This window comes from Ictidomys tridecemlineatus, chromosome 5 (genome assembly GCF_052094955.1).
Source record: "Ictidomys tridecemlineatus isolate mIctTri1 chromosome 5, mIctTri1.hap1, whole genome shotgun sequence".
In the NCBI taxonomy this organism is placed as follows: Eukaryota; Metazoa; Chordata; class Mammalia; order Rodentia; family Sciuridae; genus Ictidomys; species Ictidomys tridecemlineatus.
This window is the reverse complement of record NC_135481.1, coordinates 10,108,220-10,128,548: the sequence shown is the minus strand read 5'-3', so window position 1 is coordinate 10,128,548 and position 20,329 is coordinate 10,108,220. Positions and strand designations below refer to the sequence as shown.

At 47.8% G+C, this 20,329-nt stretch overlaps 2 protein-coding genes across 4 annotated transcripts in view; one reads left to right on the top strand and one right to left on the bottom strand.

Moving 5' to 3' along the window:
- Nucleotides 1-2,037, top strand: part of Ccdc33 (coiled-coil domain containing 33) — an 83,144-nt gene extending 81,107 nt beyond the window's left edge. For all 3 annotated transcript variants that reach the window (XM_078049297.1, XM_040274407.2, XM_040274408.2), the window contains 3 exons: nt 278-364; nt 722-835; nt 1,841-2,037. In XM_078049297.1, the coding sequence (XP_077905423.1) occupies nt 278-364; nt 722-835; nt 1,841-1,966 (327 nt within the window). In that variant the 3' untranslated portion in view covers nt 1,967-2,037. The remainder of the gene's footprint in view (nt 1-277; nt 365-721; nt 836-1,840) is intronic.
- Nucleotides 2,038-2,733: 696 nt separating this feature from the next.
- Cyp11a1 (cytochrome P450 family 11 subfamily A member 1) lies at nt 2,734-15,981 on the bottom strand. Its single transcript, XM_005316954.4, has 9 exons — nt 15,625-15,981; nt 12,459-12,614; nt 9,510-9,709; nt 8,682-8,885; nt 7,805-7,962; nt 4,697-4,863; nt 4,283-4,361; nt 3,544-3,741; nt 2,734-3,103 (listed from the first exon to the last, which is right to left on the bottom strand). Exons 1-9 carry the CDS (start codon nt 15,888-15,890, stop codon nt 2,972-2,974), a joined length of 1,560 nt encoding a protein of 519 aa, XP_005317011.1. The 5' UTR covers nt 15,891-15,981; the 3' UTR covers nt 2,734-2,971.
- Between the last annotated feature and the right edge of the window lie 4,348 nt (nt 15,982-20,329).

The following is a 20,329-nucleotide window of genomic DNA, read 5'->3' as shown; positions in this document are numbered from 1 at the left end:
CATTCACAGGAGCCACTTGATTCATTTCACATTTGAAAATTGATCCATAATAACTTCAGATGCCCCAAATCATGGAAGAAATAGCTATGAAAAAAAGCGCACACCCAGCCTATGCTGAACTTCAGGAGGAGGGTCCGGCCCAGGGGCCCCGGTCTGAGGCTCTGTGTGAGGAGCTGGTTGGAACTGAAACCTGGCTGGATTCTCCTTCAGTGCCTTGCTGCTTCCTGAGCTCACCTCACAAGCTGGGGCCTTGATGAGTTTTTTGCTTTGCCCATAGGATCTTCTTGCCAGTAATTCAGATAAATTTAATCTCCTGGCTAAGCTGGAACGGGCTCAGAGCCGGATCTTATCCCTGGAAAGCCAGGTGGGTGAGATGCAGGGGTTGATGAGACTACGTAGGCTCTCTGATCAGTGTGTGGCCAGGATGGGTGCTCAGTGTATGTCCAGGATCTAGAGTCAGTCTATGACCAGCATCAGAGTCCAGTGTGCAGCCATGGTCAGAGTGAAGGCCCAGTGTGAACCCCAAGTCAGGACTCACTCAGTATGTTGTTGGGATACAGAGAAGGTATCTGTCCCTCTTGCTGTCCCTTCTACCCCTGAAGTCTCTTGCCCAGAGCTTGGCTTTCTGCTCAGAGAAAATGCTTGGGGTCTGGCTGTCCTGGGTCTCAGAGATGGGCCCTACTGCCCACTGGTTCTCCAGCTGCCCTCTTCATGTCTGCAGTTAGAGGACTCAGCTCGACGCTGGGGACGAGAAAAACAGGACTTGGCCACACGGCTACAGGAGCAAGAACACGGCTTTGGGCCCCCCTCAGAACCTATCATCGTAAACCAGCCTGTAAGTGACCCCTTCAGAGGAGCTTATGGGGGCTCAAGTGGTAGAGCCACCCACCCCCACCCAAATCACTGATCACTGAAAAAAACTTGAGAGACCAGCTCCTGGGCTGAGCGTCAGAAGTCCTGGGCTGAAGTTCCTGCTCTGTTCCCAACAGAAGCCCTTGTGTGGCCTCAGTTTCCCCACCTGTCTAGGGGAATAGAAACCCCAGCCAAAACTACCCCTTCCCCAACATATTATTGTGAAATTCAAGGAGGAGATGACTAGAGATAAGGGGCAGCCCATGTGGGCATTTCTGCAATATCCTGGCACTGCCAGTACTCTAGGACTGTTTTGTTTTGTTTTTGTGGTACCAGGGATTTAGCCCAAGGGCACTGTATCACTGAACTACATTCTCAGCCCTTTTTAAATTTTTATTTTGAGATGGGATTCTCGCTAAATTGCTGAGGCTGGCCTCAAACTTATGATCCTCCTGCATCAGCCTCCTAAGTCACTGAGATTACAGGCTGTGTCCCCATATCTGGTTGTCTAGGACAGGTTTTGCTCATGGACAGAGTAGCTTGTACCCCTGCACCCACCCAACTCCCAGTCCCAAGGTTCTTCCTCCCATCAGCCACCCTTTTGGAGTAATCATAATGCTGCTGTAGGCTCCCAAGGCCTACTCACAGATGTCCCTCAAGCTTAGCTCTAGGGACACTGGCCCCCAAAACCAAGATCCTGATTTCTTCTGCTCTTGAGCCATCTGTTCTTTGCTTATGGCTGAGGCTCCACAGCTCCTGAGAAGGACCTGAGAATGGGACTGACAGGGAACACAGGGCCACCTTTGAAACTCACCTGAGCCCTGCAGACTTAGGTGTTCCATGCTGTGATCAAATGGGTCTAGAAATCTTTGGGAAGTCACAGCCCACTGGGTTTTGGATCCTTGCCTTACCAGGCAAGATGCCCTAGAACAGGTTACCCCTGGGGACAGAAGTATACTCACTGGCGGCCGTGCTTTGCCTACCACAGAATGGCTCAACCAACTCCAAGGATCTCAGGCGGCCCTCTAAGCTGGAGACTGCACAGCCCAACCAAGACAAGCAGCTCAACAGGCCCTCGAACCACCAGAATATCTCCAACTCCCAGCAGGCCTGAGCCTTCCCGCATGCTGAGGAGTCTCACCCCACCCCTCAAAGATGACTTTATTAAATGTTGTACCTCAGTGAGCTTTCGCCTCTTTCCTGAAGCAAGGTAGCCTGGGGCCTCCACTTCTTCCTCCCAGACCCCACTCTGGTCCTAGGCCCTCCCTCTGCGGCAGCCATATAACCTCCAGCCTGATGTAGGAGCTGGCATCTTCAGAAAGCCAAAGGCCATAATGAACCCCGGAGGGTGGTGAGAAGAGGCACCAGGGAGGTAGGACCCTCCTGAACTGCCAGAGGAAGTGAGGCCACTGGAAACCAGCTCTGTTTGCAGACAAGAGGAAGACGGGGACTTCCCACCTGCCCAAGTATCTATTCTGTCAGAAATCCTTTCTTTTTCTGAGTTTGGTTCATCAGATGTTTAGGAAAGGGGAAGAACTTGAAGTCCTCCTGTCAACTAGGGTGAGAATGAGCTGCCTAGATTATGTCCAAATGCAGCCAGAGATGGGAAAGCAGACGGGACTCAGGAAGGAGTCCTCATGGAGTCAACAGGCCCAGGTTCTGGCCACAGGCATCATGGGTAACCTTGGATGACTTGAATCTCTTAGAACTTCAGTTTCTTCATCTGTCTCAGGCAGATCTGGACATCTTTGATGGTGAGGCCATTTCCAGCACTGACATTTTTATGAGTTAAAGATGACTCCAGCCCAGAGAAGAGAAAGGAATCAGGAAGGAGAGAAATAGCCAAAAGGGAAGAGGTGGGAAAAACAAAAAGACTATAAGTGTGGACCCAAAGTACAGTTTATTGTCTACCTGAGGTGGGTCAAGAAGGGGAAAAGGTGGGGTAGAGAGGAGGGGCTCAACTGAGCAGGAGCAGTGGACCACTGGGACCCAAAGCCACCTGTGTGAAAGGAGCAGGGTGGGAACAGAGGACTGGAGATGCAGACACCCTGTACCCGCCATCGGGCCATCTCACTGCATGACTGCTGGCCTGGTTGGTGGGAGGGTAGTTCCACCTTGATCATCCCAGAACTGGGTTCTGTTTGAAGGGCAAGAAGGTGAATAAGATGGGCTTCTCAGGCATCAAGATGAGGTTGAACTTGGTACCCACATCACCGAGATGTTGGATTTTAATTTTGAAGTTCTCCAGTACCTGAGAAAGGGAGCAGTGGGCTTAGGGGAAGGAGGGGGTTCTGTCTCCCCTGGGCCCAGCTTGTTCATCTGCCAGCAGGGCCTTTGAGTGTGATTGAGGCACTCTAAGAGTGGACAACCAGGTCCACATTTAACCCCGCACTGTGTCCAAAATGAACCACTGTTGCTGATCCCTGGATTTAGACCTTGACTAGTTGGCAATATTCCCTCTCCTGTTCCCACCCCCATCCCATCACCTGAGGGAGAATAGATGGCCAGGGGACACCGGTGGGTGATAAGTGGATTAGCTCAAAAGAGGAAGCCATAGGGAATTGTGGGAGACAGATGTGCCCCAGCTATATGATCTCTGGGCTCTGTATAGAGATGGAAAGAGTAGGGCTGGTGACTACCTGAGGGCCAGGGCTTGCCCAGGGTACCTAGATGTCCTCAAGCTCAACTCACGTGAATGAGGAATATGGTCATCTCCAGCTCTGCAATCCGGCGGCCCAGACACTGCCGAATACCCCAGCCAAAGCCAAGATACCGGAAGTAGGTGTTGTTCTTGTCATTGTCCAGCCATCGGTTTGGGTTGAAATTTCCAGGGTTGGTAAAGAAGCTGGATTCTTGGCCCATGGCATAATTGGCCACCTGAACCAGTGTCTGGGGACGAAGTGATCAGAGGTCTGAGTGGGTCCCACCTTCCCACAGTCCTGAGCACAACACCCAGCTTCCCCAAGTCCCTGAGCTCCATCCTCTCCGTCCTCCTATCCCAATCCCCACAGGGCTTCCCAGCTCACCCAGGGCAGAACATTCTGCCCACGTGTATGACCTTAACCAAGGCCCAGCCCCTCCCTGAACTTCACCCACCAAATGAGGACAGCTGAAAACTCAAGGCTGAGATAACCCAGAGAATTTTCCTGCCCTTTCCCCAGCCCCAGTGCTTTCCACCGACCCAGGCAGACTGAGGTCTACCTCCTAACCCTGAACTCCAGAACATACAGTAATCATTCCCCATGGTGACTAAAACCTCTGTTCTTCATTCAAACTTGGACTGTTGCTGCTGAGAGCTCTGCAGGGCCCCAGGGCAAGGCAGAAAGTCAGGACAGAAGCCCCCAATCACCACTGTCTGTTTGGAATTGCAGCCTGACCCCAGCCTCCTCTGTCTGACTAGCAGAGCCGGTAACTCCCTGGTTGTACCTACCTTGGCAGGAATTATGTAGCCACGAAGAACCAAGTCATTCTCAAGATATCTCTGCACAGTCACAGAGATGGGGTGGAGTCTGTGAGGAAGACGACACTCAGAACAGATGGCCACAAAACCTGGATACAGGTCATCCCCACTCCGATTTCTGCATCAGCATGGCATCTCAGACCCAGATGCAGTTCCCAGGGCATCTGAGACAGGACTCAGGTCCTGTCAGGGCTGGTGACTACCTGAGGGCCAGGGCTAGCCCAGGGTACCCAGATGTCCCCAAGCTCAACTCACAGATCTCCTCCCCATTCCCAGCCTCTCACTTCCTACTTCTAATTGCCTCTCCCACCACATCCTTGGAAGCCTTTTCCCAAGCCCTGCCCCAGCCCTGCCCAGGAGTTGGGTGGGTGGACATGGGCTTACCTCAGTGTCTCCTTGATGCTGGCTTTGAGGAGTGGGACCAACTGCAGCATTGTGTTTATGTCTCCCTGGGCCTGGTGCCGGGCAGCCAGAACCTCTGCCCTCAGCATCTCCTGCACTTTTGGGGTGCGTGCCATCTCGTACATGTGCCACTGCAGGGTCATGGATGTCTGGCACGGAATGTGGGGGTGCAGAAGACCAGGAGGGCCTGTCACTTCAAGGCATCTCAAGGTGAAGAACCCAACTAAATTATCGTTTATAAGAACCTCTCCCCCGAAAACTACCTCGTCCCAGTCTCCACGCCACCTGCAAAAGTGGAGGGCCACAAAAGTGGATGGCCCAACAATTTGAAAGGCAAATATCTAAGAAGGCCTTCTTGCCACCCAGGCAGGAATGTTTGGGGCAGCACTTGTCCTTGCCCTTATCCCTCATGTCACCCATCATCTCCCCAGCCAGAAGAGTGTCAGCTGTACTACTGATGTCTTTCACCACAGAAATCTGGGGGCCTCTAGAAGCCAAATCCTACCTCCAAAAGTGTTGTGCTCCCAAATGACTGCAATTCCTGTTCACATGCCCCGTGGCACAACCACCCCTCCCCAGCCTACAGCAGCAGAGTTTCAAGTAAGTCTCAAAGTCAGACTTCAGACCTGCACTCAGAGTTGCAATTAGCATGTGGAACAAATGGAGACTAACCAGCTAATTTCAACATAAGCTAGAGAGAGTGAACATTGATCTTCAAATTCCACAGTCCCAGATTCCTCTATGATGATAAACTAAGCCCAGTTAGGATCCCAGCCTGGAACACCCTCCCTTCTGTGACTAGAACTTGGATTGTTGGTGTAGCATCTTACCAAGGATCAAGTTTCTGTCCACAACGCTTGGAGATCTTTCTCTTCCAAGCAGGGAACACATTGGAAAAAGTGGCACTCAGTGCCTTCTCGGCCTTAAATCCTGGTCTAGTTCCCTGGATCCTCCAGGAGAAGTACAGAGGCTCCGGCCTGACCCATGTGGCCCCTTCAACACCTGCCTGCTCTCCTCTAGTGCCACCACCACCCCCCTCTCATACACACCTGGCCCTCTAGCCACACAGAGTTGCACACAGCTCCTGAAGCCCAGAAATCTCCCCCAAGCTAGTTCCTCTTACTGGAATTCCCTTCCCCACCCAAGAAACAAGTATCCACTCCTTCAAGACCCCAACCACACATGTAGGGGGTTTGTCTCTGGACCTCCATGACCTTCCACAGAGTGGGTACTTGGAAGATACTTGGCTGATAAGGTAGTTAAATAAGTTAGTAGCTGTGTGACCTTGGTCAAGTTATTTAACCTCTTTATGCCCCAGTTTCCTCATCTAAAAAAGGAGGAGGAGAATAACATAGCTCATAGTGTCCCTTGCTAGTATTACAGGAGGGAATGTGTGTAAAAGTTTGGGACACTGCCTGCCAGATAACATGTGCTTCATAAATGGTTTCTCATCTTTGGTGCAGATATTCACCTTTTGGAGACTCCCTCTATATCACCCACAATGAACTATTTTTCAAATGCACGCCAAGGCTCTATCTACAGCCTGTCATAGGTACCAAAACTTCTCCACTAGAGTATCATATAAAAATAATAACTAAGAAAGAAAGTTATTAACCCAGGGGACTTTGACACATGCCCCTTGCTAGTCCTGAAGTGAAATTCCTTCTCTCTCTTCCTACAAGGGACTTCAAGATACAAGTTGAATTTTAGCTCCTCTCCCTGTCCTACAGGGATATGCCTCTGGCATCACGGCCCTGTAACTCGGGTGACAAACATCTGATGGCATCTCTGCCTTCCTGCTATCATCTGCATTGTGTGCCTCTAAAATTCACATTTCAGGACATAGTGGCTCCTGCATGTAATCCCAGACACAAGAAGATCACAAGTTTGAGGCCAGTCTCATCAACTTTGGAAGACCCGGACTCAAAATTTTTAAAAATTAAGTAAAAAGAATTAGGGATGTTGCTCAGTGGCAGAGCACCCTTGGGTTCAATCATCAGTACTACAAAAACAATAAAATTCACATATCAATATCCTAACCTCTACACCACTGCGCTTGAAGATAGGACCTTTAAAAAGGTAATAAGAATAAAAGAAGGTCATCCATGTGGGCTCTAGTCCATAATGTCTGGTGTCCTTCTAGGATGAGGAGGTTAGGACACAAACATGCACAGAGGGAGGGTCAGGTGCAGATAGCGGGAAGAGACAGCCATCTATGAGTCAAGGAGAAAGGCTAATGAATGAATCAATCCTACCTGCACCTTGATCTTGGACCTCTAGCCTCCAGAACTGAGAGAATCACCTTCCATTGAAATTATTGGGTTACAGTGTCCTGAGTAGGTGAACATGGCCCTTACCTCAGCCATTTAAAAACCCTTGAGGTTTAGTGTGTTCATCTCTATAGTCTCAGTGCCTATATCCCAATTAATAATCCATAACACCAAATCATTAACTCACTGTCCCAACAGCATAGGGGAGTTTAAGAAATTAGAAAAAGGGAAGGCGCACAGGACAGATAGGTTTTAATGTTCAAGAAGAGAAGTTTCTAGGGTACTGTGCAGAAAGCAGGAGAGAGACCTCACAGTAGTTGCCTCTAAGTATTGGGTGGTGGGGGGACCATGGGGTACAGAGGTGTGGAACGGGAGGAGGGAAAGCAACAAAGAGACCCTGGAGGGCAGAGCCCAGGGCAAATTCCTGTGCCCCTGCAAGCTTTCTGAGGTCCTGCCAGTTTCCCTGGATCTAAGTAAGCTGTGTCCCCCATAGGCCTGGGCTTCCACAGAGCAGGCCTCCAAATAAATCTTTGGCCTTTGAAGACTTATGCAGAAGCTGAGCCTCACTACCTACACCTGGTAATGCCTTCTCACAGGCACAGAAAAAAAGTGTCCAATCAGCATCAAACTCTGCCTGTGGGTAACCTGACTTTGACATCACCCTCCTAGGAAATGAGTGTTTAGAGATAGAGCCAGGACAGGAAGGCATATCCCATATGGGGAGGACCCTTTGGGATAGCAGGACTTCAGACCACCACACCACTGGGAGGGAAGGTGCACATGGGCACAGGAACCAGGAGATGTGCCCACAGCCACTCACCGTGTCCACACCTCCTGCTAATAGCTCAGTAATGTTGGCTTGGATGTCCTGGAAGGGTAGCTTGTTACTTCCCAGGAGACTATACAGGATTCCAGGGTATTTGCTGAAGTCTCTTTTCTGTCTCGAGTCCCAGTAGAAGTTCTGTGTATATTTGTCAGCTGTGGAGCAGGGGAAAGAACCCAGATGAAGTGGGGAGGGTGATCTTCGGGAAAAGGTAGAATCAAGGGCTGGGAATTCTGGATCCCAACACCCCACCTTTTGAAGGCTATCATTTTACTAAATACCTATACTAAGCTCTTTGTATCTGCTTGTTAATTCCTGGCCACAGCTCTATGGGGGATGAGACACCCCATTTTCACGCAAAGAAATGGAGATTCAGAGAGGCAGTCACTTGTCCAAGATCGTGTGGTGTAAGAGGCAGAGGTGGCGTTTGACTCCAGCCCACCCCAATCAGCCTTTTCCACCTGACCTTCTCCATTCTCTTCCACCCAAGTTCTGAACGCTTAAGACCCAGCACAGCTGGGACTCAGACACTGACCCTAACCCTGCAGGGATCTTGAGCTCCTTTGAGGAAAACTATGAACATCTTTGCTTCTCTATCTCCAGAAAATTCTAATCTCCCCCAATAGCCAGCCTGAGCCCACCATTTCCAGGGCTTCCAGGGCCTTCCTGATACCATGGCTACTCACCAGAGAATGGGTTTCCTACATGATAAGTGATGTCCATTGACAAAGCTCAGGACAAAGAAGCAACCCAAGGCCTGGGCCTTCCAACTGGATTGGCTTCTCCCAGCACTGAGATCCCACCCCTTGAGGTAAACAAGGCTCTCCTGGCCCCCAAGCCTGGATGTCCTGGGAATAGCCAAAGGAGCCCTCACCTTTATCAAAAATAGTGTCCCATGCGGCCGCATGGTCCCTCCAGGTCTTGGTTCTGAAGAGGCGAAACAGTTCTGGGGGTAGGCTGAGCATGGGCACACTGGTGTGGAACATCTGATAGATGGCATCGATGAACTTCTGGGCCTCGGGGTCCACAATCTCCTCCAGCATCCCCAGGCGCTCCCCAAATATGATGTTGGTGATGGCTGCCAGGAGAGGATGAGGCTGAGGGGCCTCTTCCAGCCGGGCCATCGGAGAGCCTCAGCTCCCAGGACCTCCTCTGCCTCCACCACACACACACAGGAGCCCTTGACCTAGCCTCAACTCCTCCAGTAAAGGAACCCAGGCCTGAGCCCCAAAGGGATAAGAACACAGGATGGAAAAAAGCTGCCCTTCTGACAACTGCTCGGGTACCTCAGAAGGGCATATGGAAACCCCTGAAAAGAGATGTCTAGATGGAAAAAAGAGATGTCTAGATGGGTCTCCAGCTGTGCCAAGGAAGGCCCCATGCTGGGATGAACCTGCTCGGCCCACCCCTCCTCCAAGAGGGAGTTCTCATTGCAATTGATGACTTGGCTACATTCACAGGTCAGACAGGAGAATGGGGACATAAATCCTTGGGTAATCAGCCACCCAGAACCCAAGAGGCTACAACCACCTCAAGTTCTTCTCACCTACCAAGTGAGGAATTTGAATGTTGATTTTATACCAAGTTCATGATTGAAAGCTGATTTTATACCCAGATCTCCTGCAGTGACCCCATGATCTCCACCAAGCCACATGCAAGTGTTGTCCCTTCTGCCACTGCTAACCAGGAGCAAGTCTCTTACACTCAAAGGCAAAGCGGAACAGGTCATCACTGATGTCTCCTGAGAAATTCCCAGATTTCTGCTGCTTGACACGCTTGTTCAGGACACCAATGAAATCTTGAGCCACCGCCTCCAGCATGGGTACAAAGTTCTTGAGGACCTCTGGAGCCATCATCTCCTGGTTCAGGATCACCCGGTTTTTCTTCCAGTCTTCTGACTTCCTGAGAAAACACAGGCCCCAAGCCCCGTGGTCACAGTCCCCAAGCATGACAAACACAGAGGAGCCACTCGGCCTCCCCAGAACTGAGCCAGAGTTGAGCATGTGGCACTCATGTGTCCTCACCTCCTCCCAACACCCTGGGCCTGTCACCTCCTCCCTGCTCTGCCTGGCCTAGGAGAGGAGAAAGGAAGGAAGAGGGTGATGGAGATCAAAACTCCAATCCCCCCCCACTCCCTCTGTGGCTGCCACTGCAAGCCAAAAGTTCATATCCTCAGCACCTTTTAAGCGATTTTCAAGCTGTCCAGTCCCTGTTACTGCAAGTCTGCCCATTCTACTGTACTGCCTCTCCTCTTGGCCCATGTTCACCTTCACTGTCAAGCCCATCCCCCATCACCTTTTCTTACTCCTATACAAATTGACCAAGCTCTCCCCTCTGTACCCAAAAAGTGGCTGCTATTCACTACAGTGGCGGGAATCTCAGGTACACACAATTAATCAAAAACCTGAGTTCAGCAGGACACAGCGGGGAATACCTACAATCCAGCTACTCAGGAGGCTGAGACAGGAGGATCTAAGTGTGAGGCCAGCCTGGGCAATTTAATGAGATCCTATCTCAAATTTTAGAAAGAGCTGAGGGATGGAACTCAGTGGTAAAGCATGTGCAAAGCCTTGGGTTTGATCCCATAAAAAACAAACACACAGATGAGTTCCTGAAGTTCTCTTAAAAATCAGTCCACATGTAGCCCCCTTTGTAATTTGGGAGACATATTGTTTGTTGGATATATTATTATAAACTCATCACCCAACATAAAAACTAGGAACTTGACTTTGGCTTGCTTTCACCCTTCTAGTTCTCCCAGTGCCCTTCCTCCCCACCCAGGGACCACCAACTTGGACCCCTTAATCTCTTTTGTGTATGGTTTTATTCCATCATTGTTTGTTTTTTGTTTGTTTTGGTACCAGGAATTGAACTCAGGAGTACTCGACCACTGAGCCACATCCTCAGCCCTTTTGTATTTTATTTAGAGACAGGGTCTCACTGAGTTGCTTAGTTCCTCGCTGTTGCTGAGGCTGGCTTTGAACTTGTGATCCTCCTGCCTCAGCCTCCTTAGCCTCTAGGATTACAGGCATGCGCCACTGGACCTGGCTCATCATTTGTTCTTAAAAGGTACTTTTTAAAAAATAATTTATTTCAATCAATCTTTTTTTATAACTTTGTTTTTATTTATATATTTTTACGTGGTGCTAAGGATCGAACCCAGGCCTTGCACATGCTAGGCGAGCACTCTACTGCTGAACCACAACCCCAGCCCTTAAAAGGTACTTTTTAAAAATGTATACTTGTCTTCAAGTTCTTAAAAAAGCTATCATTCTTTCAGGAATTTGCTTTTTTCCACTGGAATGTGTGTGTGTGTATGTGTAATTTTTGGGGGGTGGGGGGTACCAGGGATTGAACCCAGGGGTGCTTAACCACTGAGCTACATCCCTACCCCTTTTTGTATTTTATTTAGAGACAGGGTCTCTTTGAGGCTGGCTTTGAACTCACAATCCACCTGCCTCAGCCTCTGGAACTGTTGGGATTACAGGCATGCACCACCACACTGCTGGATTCTATATTTCCAAATAGCATCTACACCATTGTGGGACATAGAGTCCATTTATTCTGACCAGTATGTACCACCATTTGCATATCCACTTTTCTGTTAGACATCTAGGTGGCTTTCTGATATTTGCTATTATGAATAGCATCTGAGCAAACATTCTAGCCCATGTTCCCTGGGTACATGTGTTGGGAGTGTATCCCTAAAATCAGAACTGTTTCATCATGGGTATATGAATAGTCAATTTCAGAACTATTGACAATTCTAAAGTAGAGGCACCAGTTTACAGTCTGCCCAGCTAAGGATAAGAGTTCCAGTTACTTCATTCATAACCTCGCTAATACTTGATACAGTCAAGTTTAATTTTTTTTTTTTTGGTGCCCAGGGTTTGGTATTAGGGATGCTCTATCACTAATCTAATCCCAAGCCCTTTTTAAAAATTTGAGACAGGGTCTTACTGAGTTGTCCAGGTAGGCCTCCAACTTGCAACGGTCAGCCTCTTCAGACACTGGGATTACAGGTGTGCACCATCATGACCAGCTACATTTTCATTTTTTTAAATATTTATTTTATAGTTGCATTTGGACACTATACCTTTGTTTTATTTATTTATTTTTATGTAGCGCTGAGGATCGAACCCAGGGCCTTGCACGTGCTAGGCAAGTGCTCTACCTCTGAGCTACAACCCCAGCCCCTACATTTTCATTATTGATGATAATTTGATGAGAACACAGTAGCCACTACATTCAATTCACTGACTTACTGCTTCTCATTGCCCCTTTAGACTGTGCGGGACTCACTGTGGAAAGACCCTGCCCTCTCTGTCACTGTTCCTCCAGCACCTGGTACAAGGTCTAGTGCATAGTGGATGCTCAGTAAGGTGGGATTTAATGATTAAAGCAACGAAGGAGAACTTCCCAGGGTCTTTAATTACTCATAAAGATCTTCAGCCTGGCATTTCCCTGGAGGTTGGCAGGACAGTTCACTTTCTCTATCTTCACTGTCACACGTGTTATAAAGGCAAGAGGATGACAGGGTCTTGCCTAGAGGCCCTGCTTGGAAGGACAGAGCAAATCTGGTCCCAGCCCGCCCGCTAGTATCTCCCTCCTCAGGGCTCCCCTGTCACCCTGGAAATGGCTCAGGACTCACTTCAGTAGGACTCCCATGGGCCTCCGGTAATACTGATGATAGGCGACCCAGGGGGGGATAAGGAATCGTTCTGGGTTGGGACCCTCCGACTTAAAAATCAAGGCCGCATCTTCAGGGTCCATGATATAAACTGACTCCACGTTGCCGAGCTTCTCCCTGGAGGGGTGGGGAGAAGGGTGACATCAGGATCCAAGGAGAGCCATGGAGACCCTGAGCAGTCAGGGCTCACTGCACGACTGCTGTAGGGTTCCACAGCTTTCTTGTTGTGTGTCCTGAGGCAAATCCCTTAACTTCTCTGAGTCTCAGTTTCCTTGTCTGTAAAGTGGAGACAGATACAGTACCTATAGAGTTCTTGAAGGACAAAATATGCAGGGTATTGATGTGGTTACGCCTTCTATGAGAGATAGCTTCATGATCGTGGTTGCTGTTGTCACAAAGCACATGCCAGGACTAGCCCCTGACCAACCCGGAGGCTTCCATGGATCAGCCAGCCTTCAGTCTTACACTTGTCCTTCCTGTGGCAACACCCTCAGCACCTCAGACTCTCAGAACCAAGGCACACTTTTATGTCCTTCTGGAAGGGCCTGCGACTCACTGTAGCCTGCCAGCCAGGCCAGAACCCATTGAGCCTGGTGACAAGAGGGGTCACAAAGCACTTTGCAGACAGTCTCTACTAAAATGCGACCATTCCATGTGTTTGGCATCCTTATAAGAAGATGAAAAGGAGGACAGAGCCCAGAGGGACGACCATGTGAAGACAAGGGTAGAAGATGATGTCTAAAAGGCAAAGAGAGAGGCCCCCGGAGAAAGCAACCCTGCAGACACCTGGATCTCAAACTTCAGGCTCCAGAACTATGAGGCAGTAAAGTTCTGCTGTGTAAGAAAGAAAGGGAGAAAAAAGCCTTACTACAAAACAACAGAAAATCCTACTCCCTGTTTACATCTGCCTTTGCCTAAGAAAGGCTACTTGAAGATACAAATTTAAGACAAAAACATGCGGTTGCAAGCCAGATCTGCTGTCACTCCCCTCTCTCCTCTCCCTCTGTGTCTCCTGCCCACCTTGGAGAATACCTTGTTCACTACTAAGCCAGAAGGCCTGGGCCCACTGTCCCGAGTCTCAGCCTTGGTTTGTTCATGGCCTCCCAGAGAATCCCCTCGGTGTTTTCCGGCTACCAAGTGTCCTTTTAAGTATTAGCTCCATATCCCAAACCCAGATCGCCAAGTCCTTGATCTGCTCTCAGTGTTATCAATCCCACTCCTGGGAAGCTTGCCAAGGCAATGACCTGACATTAGAAACAAGTCTGCTGGGTCCAGTGCCAAAGCTGGGAGTGGGCTAAATGTTCACCTTCAAAGACTGGCTTAAAAATATGGCCTATCCATACCGTGGACTACTGTGCTGCCCTTTAAAATTATTTAGAAAGAGAAGAAGAAAGAAACCTGGGATGCGCCGTGGGGCACCGCCATACCCAGCACACTCATTCCCCGTGGTACTCGAGTGTTACCAGGATAAGGCTGGATCTGATTTCCATCTTTCATTGGTGCTTGTCTGCATTTTCTCAACTGTTCCATAGAGAATAGAAACAGCCTTCACCGCATGGGGGAAAACCATGAAAGCTGTATTTCAAATTCCTCATGTTTATCAGGAGTCTGTCACTTCCCAGCTATGAGCTGTAGCATCATCCTGACACACAGACCTGGATGTCATACCATTTGGGTTCCAGTCCTGGTTTTGTCCTGATGAACTGGGTGACCTTAGTAAGACCCTCCTCCTCCCTGGGCCTCAGTTTCCCCATCATAAAATGGGGCTAATAGCACAACTTTGAAGACATGTTGCAAGGCTCAAATGAAAGCAGATCAGAAGAGGGCTAATGAAATAAGGTACTCTGAGGGAGAAGGGAGGTCTGAGGAATGAAACTGACCACATTATATTGTTTTACTGTGTGCCTGTGCAAATATGTAACGAATTCTACTACTATGTATAATTATAAGGCACTAATAAAAAAGAAAAAAATTAAATAAGGCCTTCCTACTTGAGGAAGTAGATAGTGGGGAAAGAAAGAGAGAGAAGGAAGCAGAGATAATAGGGGGGTACATGAGGTAAGGTTGGGTTGCAGGAACTGACAGGCCCAGGACAGAGAGGAAGAGAGGAAACACAGGAAGGAGCCACTTTCTCCCAAACAGCTTTCTCTCCAAACACCTGTAAGTGGGGGGTGGGGGGAAGCAATCTGGGCTTTGACAGGGTTGTGAGAGAGGGAGGGAGACAGCAGTAAGGTCCCAACACAAGCAAGCCCAACTCACACAGCCACCCCACCCCTCAAGCCCTCCAAGATATCACATGTGCTCCTCCCCGCACCATGACCTTCCTGTTAGAATTCTTTGACTTCGGGCTGGGGCTGGGGCTCAGTGGCAGAGCGCTTGCCTGGCCTGTGTAAGGCTCTGGGTTCCATCTTCAGCACCACATAAAAATAAAACAAAGGCACTGTGTCCATCCACAATTAAAAAAATACTTTAAAAAATAAATAAAATACAAAATAGGCTGGAGATGTGACTCCATAGTCAAGTGCCCTTGAGTTTGATCCCCTGTACACCACCCTCCCCACACATCAACCAAAAAATGCTTCCAGGAGTATCTTGAATGTCACTAACCTTAGCCATCAGTAAGCCAGGGACAAGCCATGGTCAAAGGGTCAAAGGGTCAAAGGGCTGAAGCAGAAGCAAGGCTTTCTTTTCCTTTCCCTTCAAAAGGAAAGAGACAGAACCAGCTGCTCTAGAGCCACGCAGGGCTGCAGAGGATGCAGTTAGCACCCCGGCAGGATGGAGATCTAACTAGTGACCAGGCACACTGAGCCTCAGTGTCCTCCTCTGACCATGAGGACAACAAACTTCCCTCATAAGGCATCCTGGGGATAATGGTTATGGGAGGCATTAGGAGCCTTGCTCTCTTACCACTCAGCGGCCACCGTAACGTTTCAAAGGGGAAAGGAGAGGCCTTCCCCACCACCATGCCCAGCCTGGAAGAAATAAAATCAGAAGGTAGGCAGATGTCTGGAACTAAAAACAGACCATTTGGAGAGAGGGGAGCACAGCCGAGCTGCCTACGCCCTTGTACCTCTCTATGCCCCTGTACCTCCCTATCCTGTCTGCTTCTGCCCTCTGCCAGGCTTACCTGTAAATGGGGCCATACTTCTGGAAATTCTGGACATGGTGATAGTGGATTCTGTAAGCACCGTTCTCCCTCCAGAAATGGTACAGGTTTAGCCAGCCATTATCACCAGGGGAAGGGATCTCACTGAAGGGACGAGGACTGCGGGTGGAGATACCAGCTATTCCAGTGGGTGCTCTGGGATGTCCCACACCCTCCCTGGCAGCGCTCAGGAATGCCTGGAAACCTTTAACCAGGACTGAATGCTGGAGAAGTCCCTTGGCCAGCATTCTGCCCACACAACTGCCACTCCACTGACTCCACTACAAGAGAATTTGCTGGGATAACTGTCGCTGGACTCTGGGGCAAAGCTTATAACTACTAGCTCAAGGCTGAGAGAGAAGCTGATAAATCCAAGGGCCTCCCTCCTCCTGCAGCCAGCACATCCCACAAATAAACAGCCCCTCCCAGGGTGAAGCCTCAATGTGGAATTTCTGCAGCCAGCAAGGCTACCTCAGTACAAGGATATCCTCAGGTGTCTGTCCTCAGGCCAGCCCTAGCAGGCTCTCAAGATACATGCCTCCACTTTCTCCAGGGCTGAGGCCTCCTGCCAGCCTGTGGTGGGTCCAAGTGCTAGCAGTCACCCACAGCCTGGGATTGGAGGCAAGAGGAGCCCAACAGGAGACTGAGTCACCTTGTCAATTTGGGGGCCACATACGTCTTCCTTGTGGCCCACTATTTATATGTCTGATTATAAACTGTATGGTTAGCTGATTTTTTAATCTTTTTTTATTATTTATTGATTTTTTATTTTTTTATTGTTGGTTGTTCAAAACATTACATAGTTCTTGACATACTATATTTCACACTTTGATTCAAGTGGGTTATGAACTCCCATTTTTACCCCGTATACAGATTGCAGAATCACATCAGTTACACTTCCATTGATTTACATATTGCCATACTAGTGTCTGTTGTATTCTGCTGCCTTTCCTATCCTCTACTATCCCCACTCCCCTCCCCTCCCCTCCCCTCTTCTCTCTCTACCCCCTCTACTGTAATTCATTTCTCCCCCTTGTATTATTTTTCCCTTTCCCCTCACTTCCTCTTGTATAACCCTGAGGGTCTCCTTCCATTTCCATGCAATTTCCCTTCTCTCTCACTTTCCCTCCCACCTCTCATCCCTGTTTAATGTTAATGTTTAATGTTAATCTTCTTCTCATGCTCTTCATCCCTACTCTGTTCTTAGTTACTCTCCTTACATCAAAGAAGACATTTGGCATTTGTTTTTTAGGGATTGGCTGGCTTCACTTAGCATAATCTGCTCTAATGCCATCCATTTCCCTCCAAATTCTATGATTTTGTCATTTTTTAATGCAGAGTAATACTCCATTGTGTATAAATGCCACATTTTTTTTATCCATTCATCTATTGAAGGGCATCTAGGTTGGTTCCACAGTCTTGCTTGGTTAGCTGATTTTTGAAGTTCTATTTTTTTTCTGTTTGCCAACCTCCCTGCAAAATACCCTTCTTAGTTTCTGAAAGTGTTTTGATTGGCAAATGTTGCTATCATTATTATGAATATTATTTAATTATTTATGATACCAGGGATGGAACCCAAGAGTGCTTAACCACTGAGCAACATCACCAGCCCCTTTTATTTTTTATTTTGAAACAGGGTCTCTAAATTGCTGAAGCTGTCCTTGAACTTGCCAGCTTGCAAGTTCCTGCATCAGTTTCCTGAGCTGCTGGGAGTACAGGTGTGTACCACTGTGCCCAGCACTATTATCATTTTTTAAATTACAGTCATATCTGTTCATGTAGAACTCTGAAGGAAAAGATAAACATGAAAATTAAGATATTCTGAGTTGAACAAAAGAAGCCAGACACAAGAGTATTCGTTGTTGGATTCTGTTTTGACAAAATTGAAGGATTAGCAAAAATAATTTATGATATTAGAAGTGTGGGGTAATAATTCAGAGAGAGTGTGAGAGAACTTTCTGGAATTCTGGCATGTTCTTTTTTCAGCTGTATTCACATATGTCAAATTCACTAAGCCACACACTTGTGATTATTTCATTTTATTAAATATAAGTTATTTGATTAAAACAGTGAACAAGCCAGGCACAGTGATGCATGTCTGTAACCCCAACAACTTAGGAGGCTGAGGCAGAAGGATGGAAGGTTTAAGGTCAGCCTCAACAATATAATAAGACCCCGTCTCAAAATTAAGATAAAAGAGGATGGGGGTGTGATTCAGTGGTTAAGCACCCCTGGATTTAATTCTCAGTACATCCTTCCTCCCCACCAAAGAGAGAGAGAGAGAGAGAGAGAGAGAGAGAGAGAGAGAGAGAGAGAGAGAGAGAGAGAGAGAGAGGGAGGGAGGGAGGGAGGGAGGGAGGGGAGGGAAGAGTGATTGCAAGGAATTGGCTTATGCAATTGTGGGTCTGACTTAGCTTTGAAACATAGGCTGGAACCCTCAGGCACACCTGAAGCTGCTATCCACAGGTGGAATCTTCTCCTTCAGGGAAGCTTCCTATCTGCCTTTCAACTGAATTAGGTCATTCAGCTTGCCCAGGGTGATTTCCCTCACTTCAAATCAGCTGATTATGGACTTTAATCATATCTACCTTCAAAGCAACACCTAGATTAAGGTTTGATCAAATTTCTGGGGACTATAGCCTAGGCACGTTGACACATTTTCTATCAGTACCACTGACTGTACATAAAACACTACATTAAACTGACTAGTGGTTCTACTGAACTTAGAAGACAGCAATCCTCCCTAATCCTAATGCCACTTCCTGGAGGGGCAAGGAAATCTCTTCCCCAGAATCACAAGTCCCTATCCATTTTTATTTCACCTTGGAAGCCTCTTCTGGACATTTGCTTTCCCAATCCACATTGCTTACCCCTATGCTTGGCCCTGCTGTAGTCAGCCAAGGACCCCCCACCCTGCCGTTTCATTAGCATCTTAGAAATTTCCAGAGATATGACAAATTGAGCTCTATATATGTAATAATAATTGTAATGCATTCTGCTGTTATACATAAATAAAAATAAATAAATAAGCCAAAAAAAAATTTCCTTTGTCTCACTCCGGTTTCTTGACCCATGTCTTTCCTGCCTGGTTGGAATGCATCCATCTTTCAGTACCTTCCTTAAAAACAGTGTAGGAAACGTACATTTTTGATTATTTGCTTACAGTACAATGTCTTTTTTTAGTATTTATTTTTTGGTTGTACACAATACCCTTATTTTGTTTATTTATTTTTATGTGGTGCTGAGGATCGAACCCAGGGCCTCGCACGTGTTAGGCCTCGCAGCTCTACCGCTGAGCCACAACCCTAGCCCACATTATAATGTCTTTATTCTGCCCTCACACTTAAGGTAAAGATTTTTGCTAGATATAGAATTGTAGGTTGTGCCTGGCATGATGGCACACATATGTTATCCCGGGACTTGGGAGGCTGAGGCAGGAGGATTGCAATTTCAAAGCCAACCTCAGTAATTTAGCAAGACCCTAAGCAATTTAGCAAGATCCTGTCTCAAAATAAAAAGGGCTGGGGATGTGGCTCAGTGGTTAAACTCCCCTGGGTTCAATCCCTGGTATCAAAACAACAAGAACAATAACAAAAATGTAGGTTGGAAATAATTTCAATTTGTTAAAATTATTTTCTTTTTTTTTAGAGAGAGAGAGAGAGAGAGAATTTTAATATTTATTTTTTAGTTTTTCGCGTACACATCTTTGTATGTGGTGCTGAAGATCGAACCCGGGCTGCACGCATGCCAGGCGAGTGCGCTACTGCTTGAGCCACATCCCAGCCCGAGCCACATCCCCAGCCCTGTTAAAATTATTTTTGAAAGCGTAACTCCATTGTCTCCACTTTCTAGAACTACTATCTAGAAGTCCAAAGCTATTCCAATTCTTGAATCCTTGCATTTACCCCTTCTGTTCCCCACAGGTAAGCTCTTAGGATCTTCTTTTTCTTATTTTGGCTGCTCTAAAATTCACAATGCCCTTGCCATATCAGTTCTTGGGCTGGACCTTCAGCAGGCTCTTTCAGTATGGAAACACGTGTTCTAGAAATCTTGTATAATTTATTTCATCATTTCAGCACTCTATTTTCTCACTATTCCTGGAACTCCTATTCATACACAAATCTTCCTTTGTTTTCACCAAAATACTTATAAGTATTTCCCTTAAATAAGGAGAAATTTGATGCTTCTGAACCATCTCTTATAGAAGTTGCATTGGTCTGTCCACCGAATGTGATGTATTCATTTAAATCCAAAATTCTGAGGTTCCACTATCAATTTGGATGGTTAGGCAGGGCCAAACCATGTGGGGTAACAATCAAGTGTGGCCATCTGCAGCACTGGGCATCTCTATTCCAGGCACTGGGCTGGGTGAGCAAGACCCAGGGCACATGTGGGTCTTGCCCTGGGGGGCATCATATTCTGGGAGGCAGCAGGAAAGCTGTAAGTAGGAGCCAGCCTCAAAAGGATTCCAGCACTGAAGAGAGAGGGATGAGGGAGCATCCATGGGCTGGCTCAGTGTCCCCTACAGGTGGGCTTGGGAGATGAGGCTTGTAGAAAAAGGTCAAAGGAGACATGCTAAATCAGGCACAGTGGCACATGCCTATAAGCCCAACAATTTAGGAGGCTGAGGCAGGAGGATAGCAAGTCCAAAGCCAGCCTCAGCAATTTAGTGAGACTCTGTCTCAAA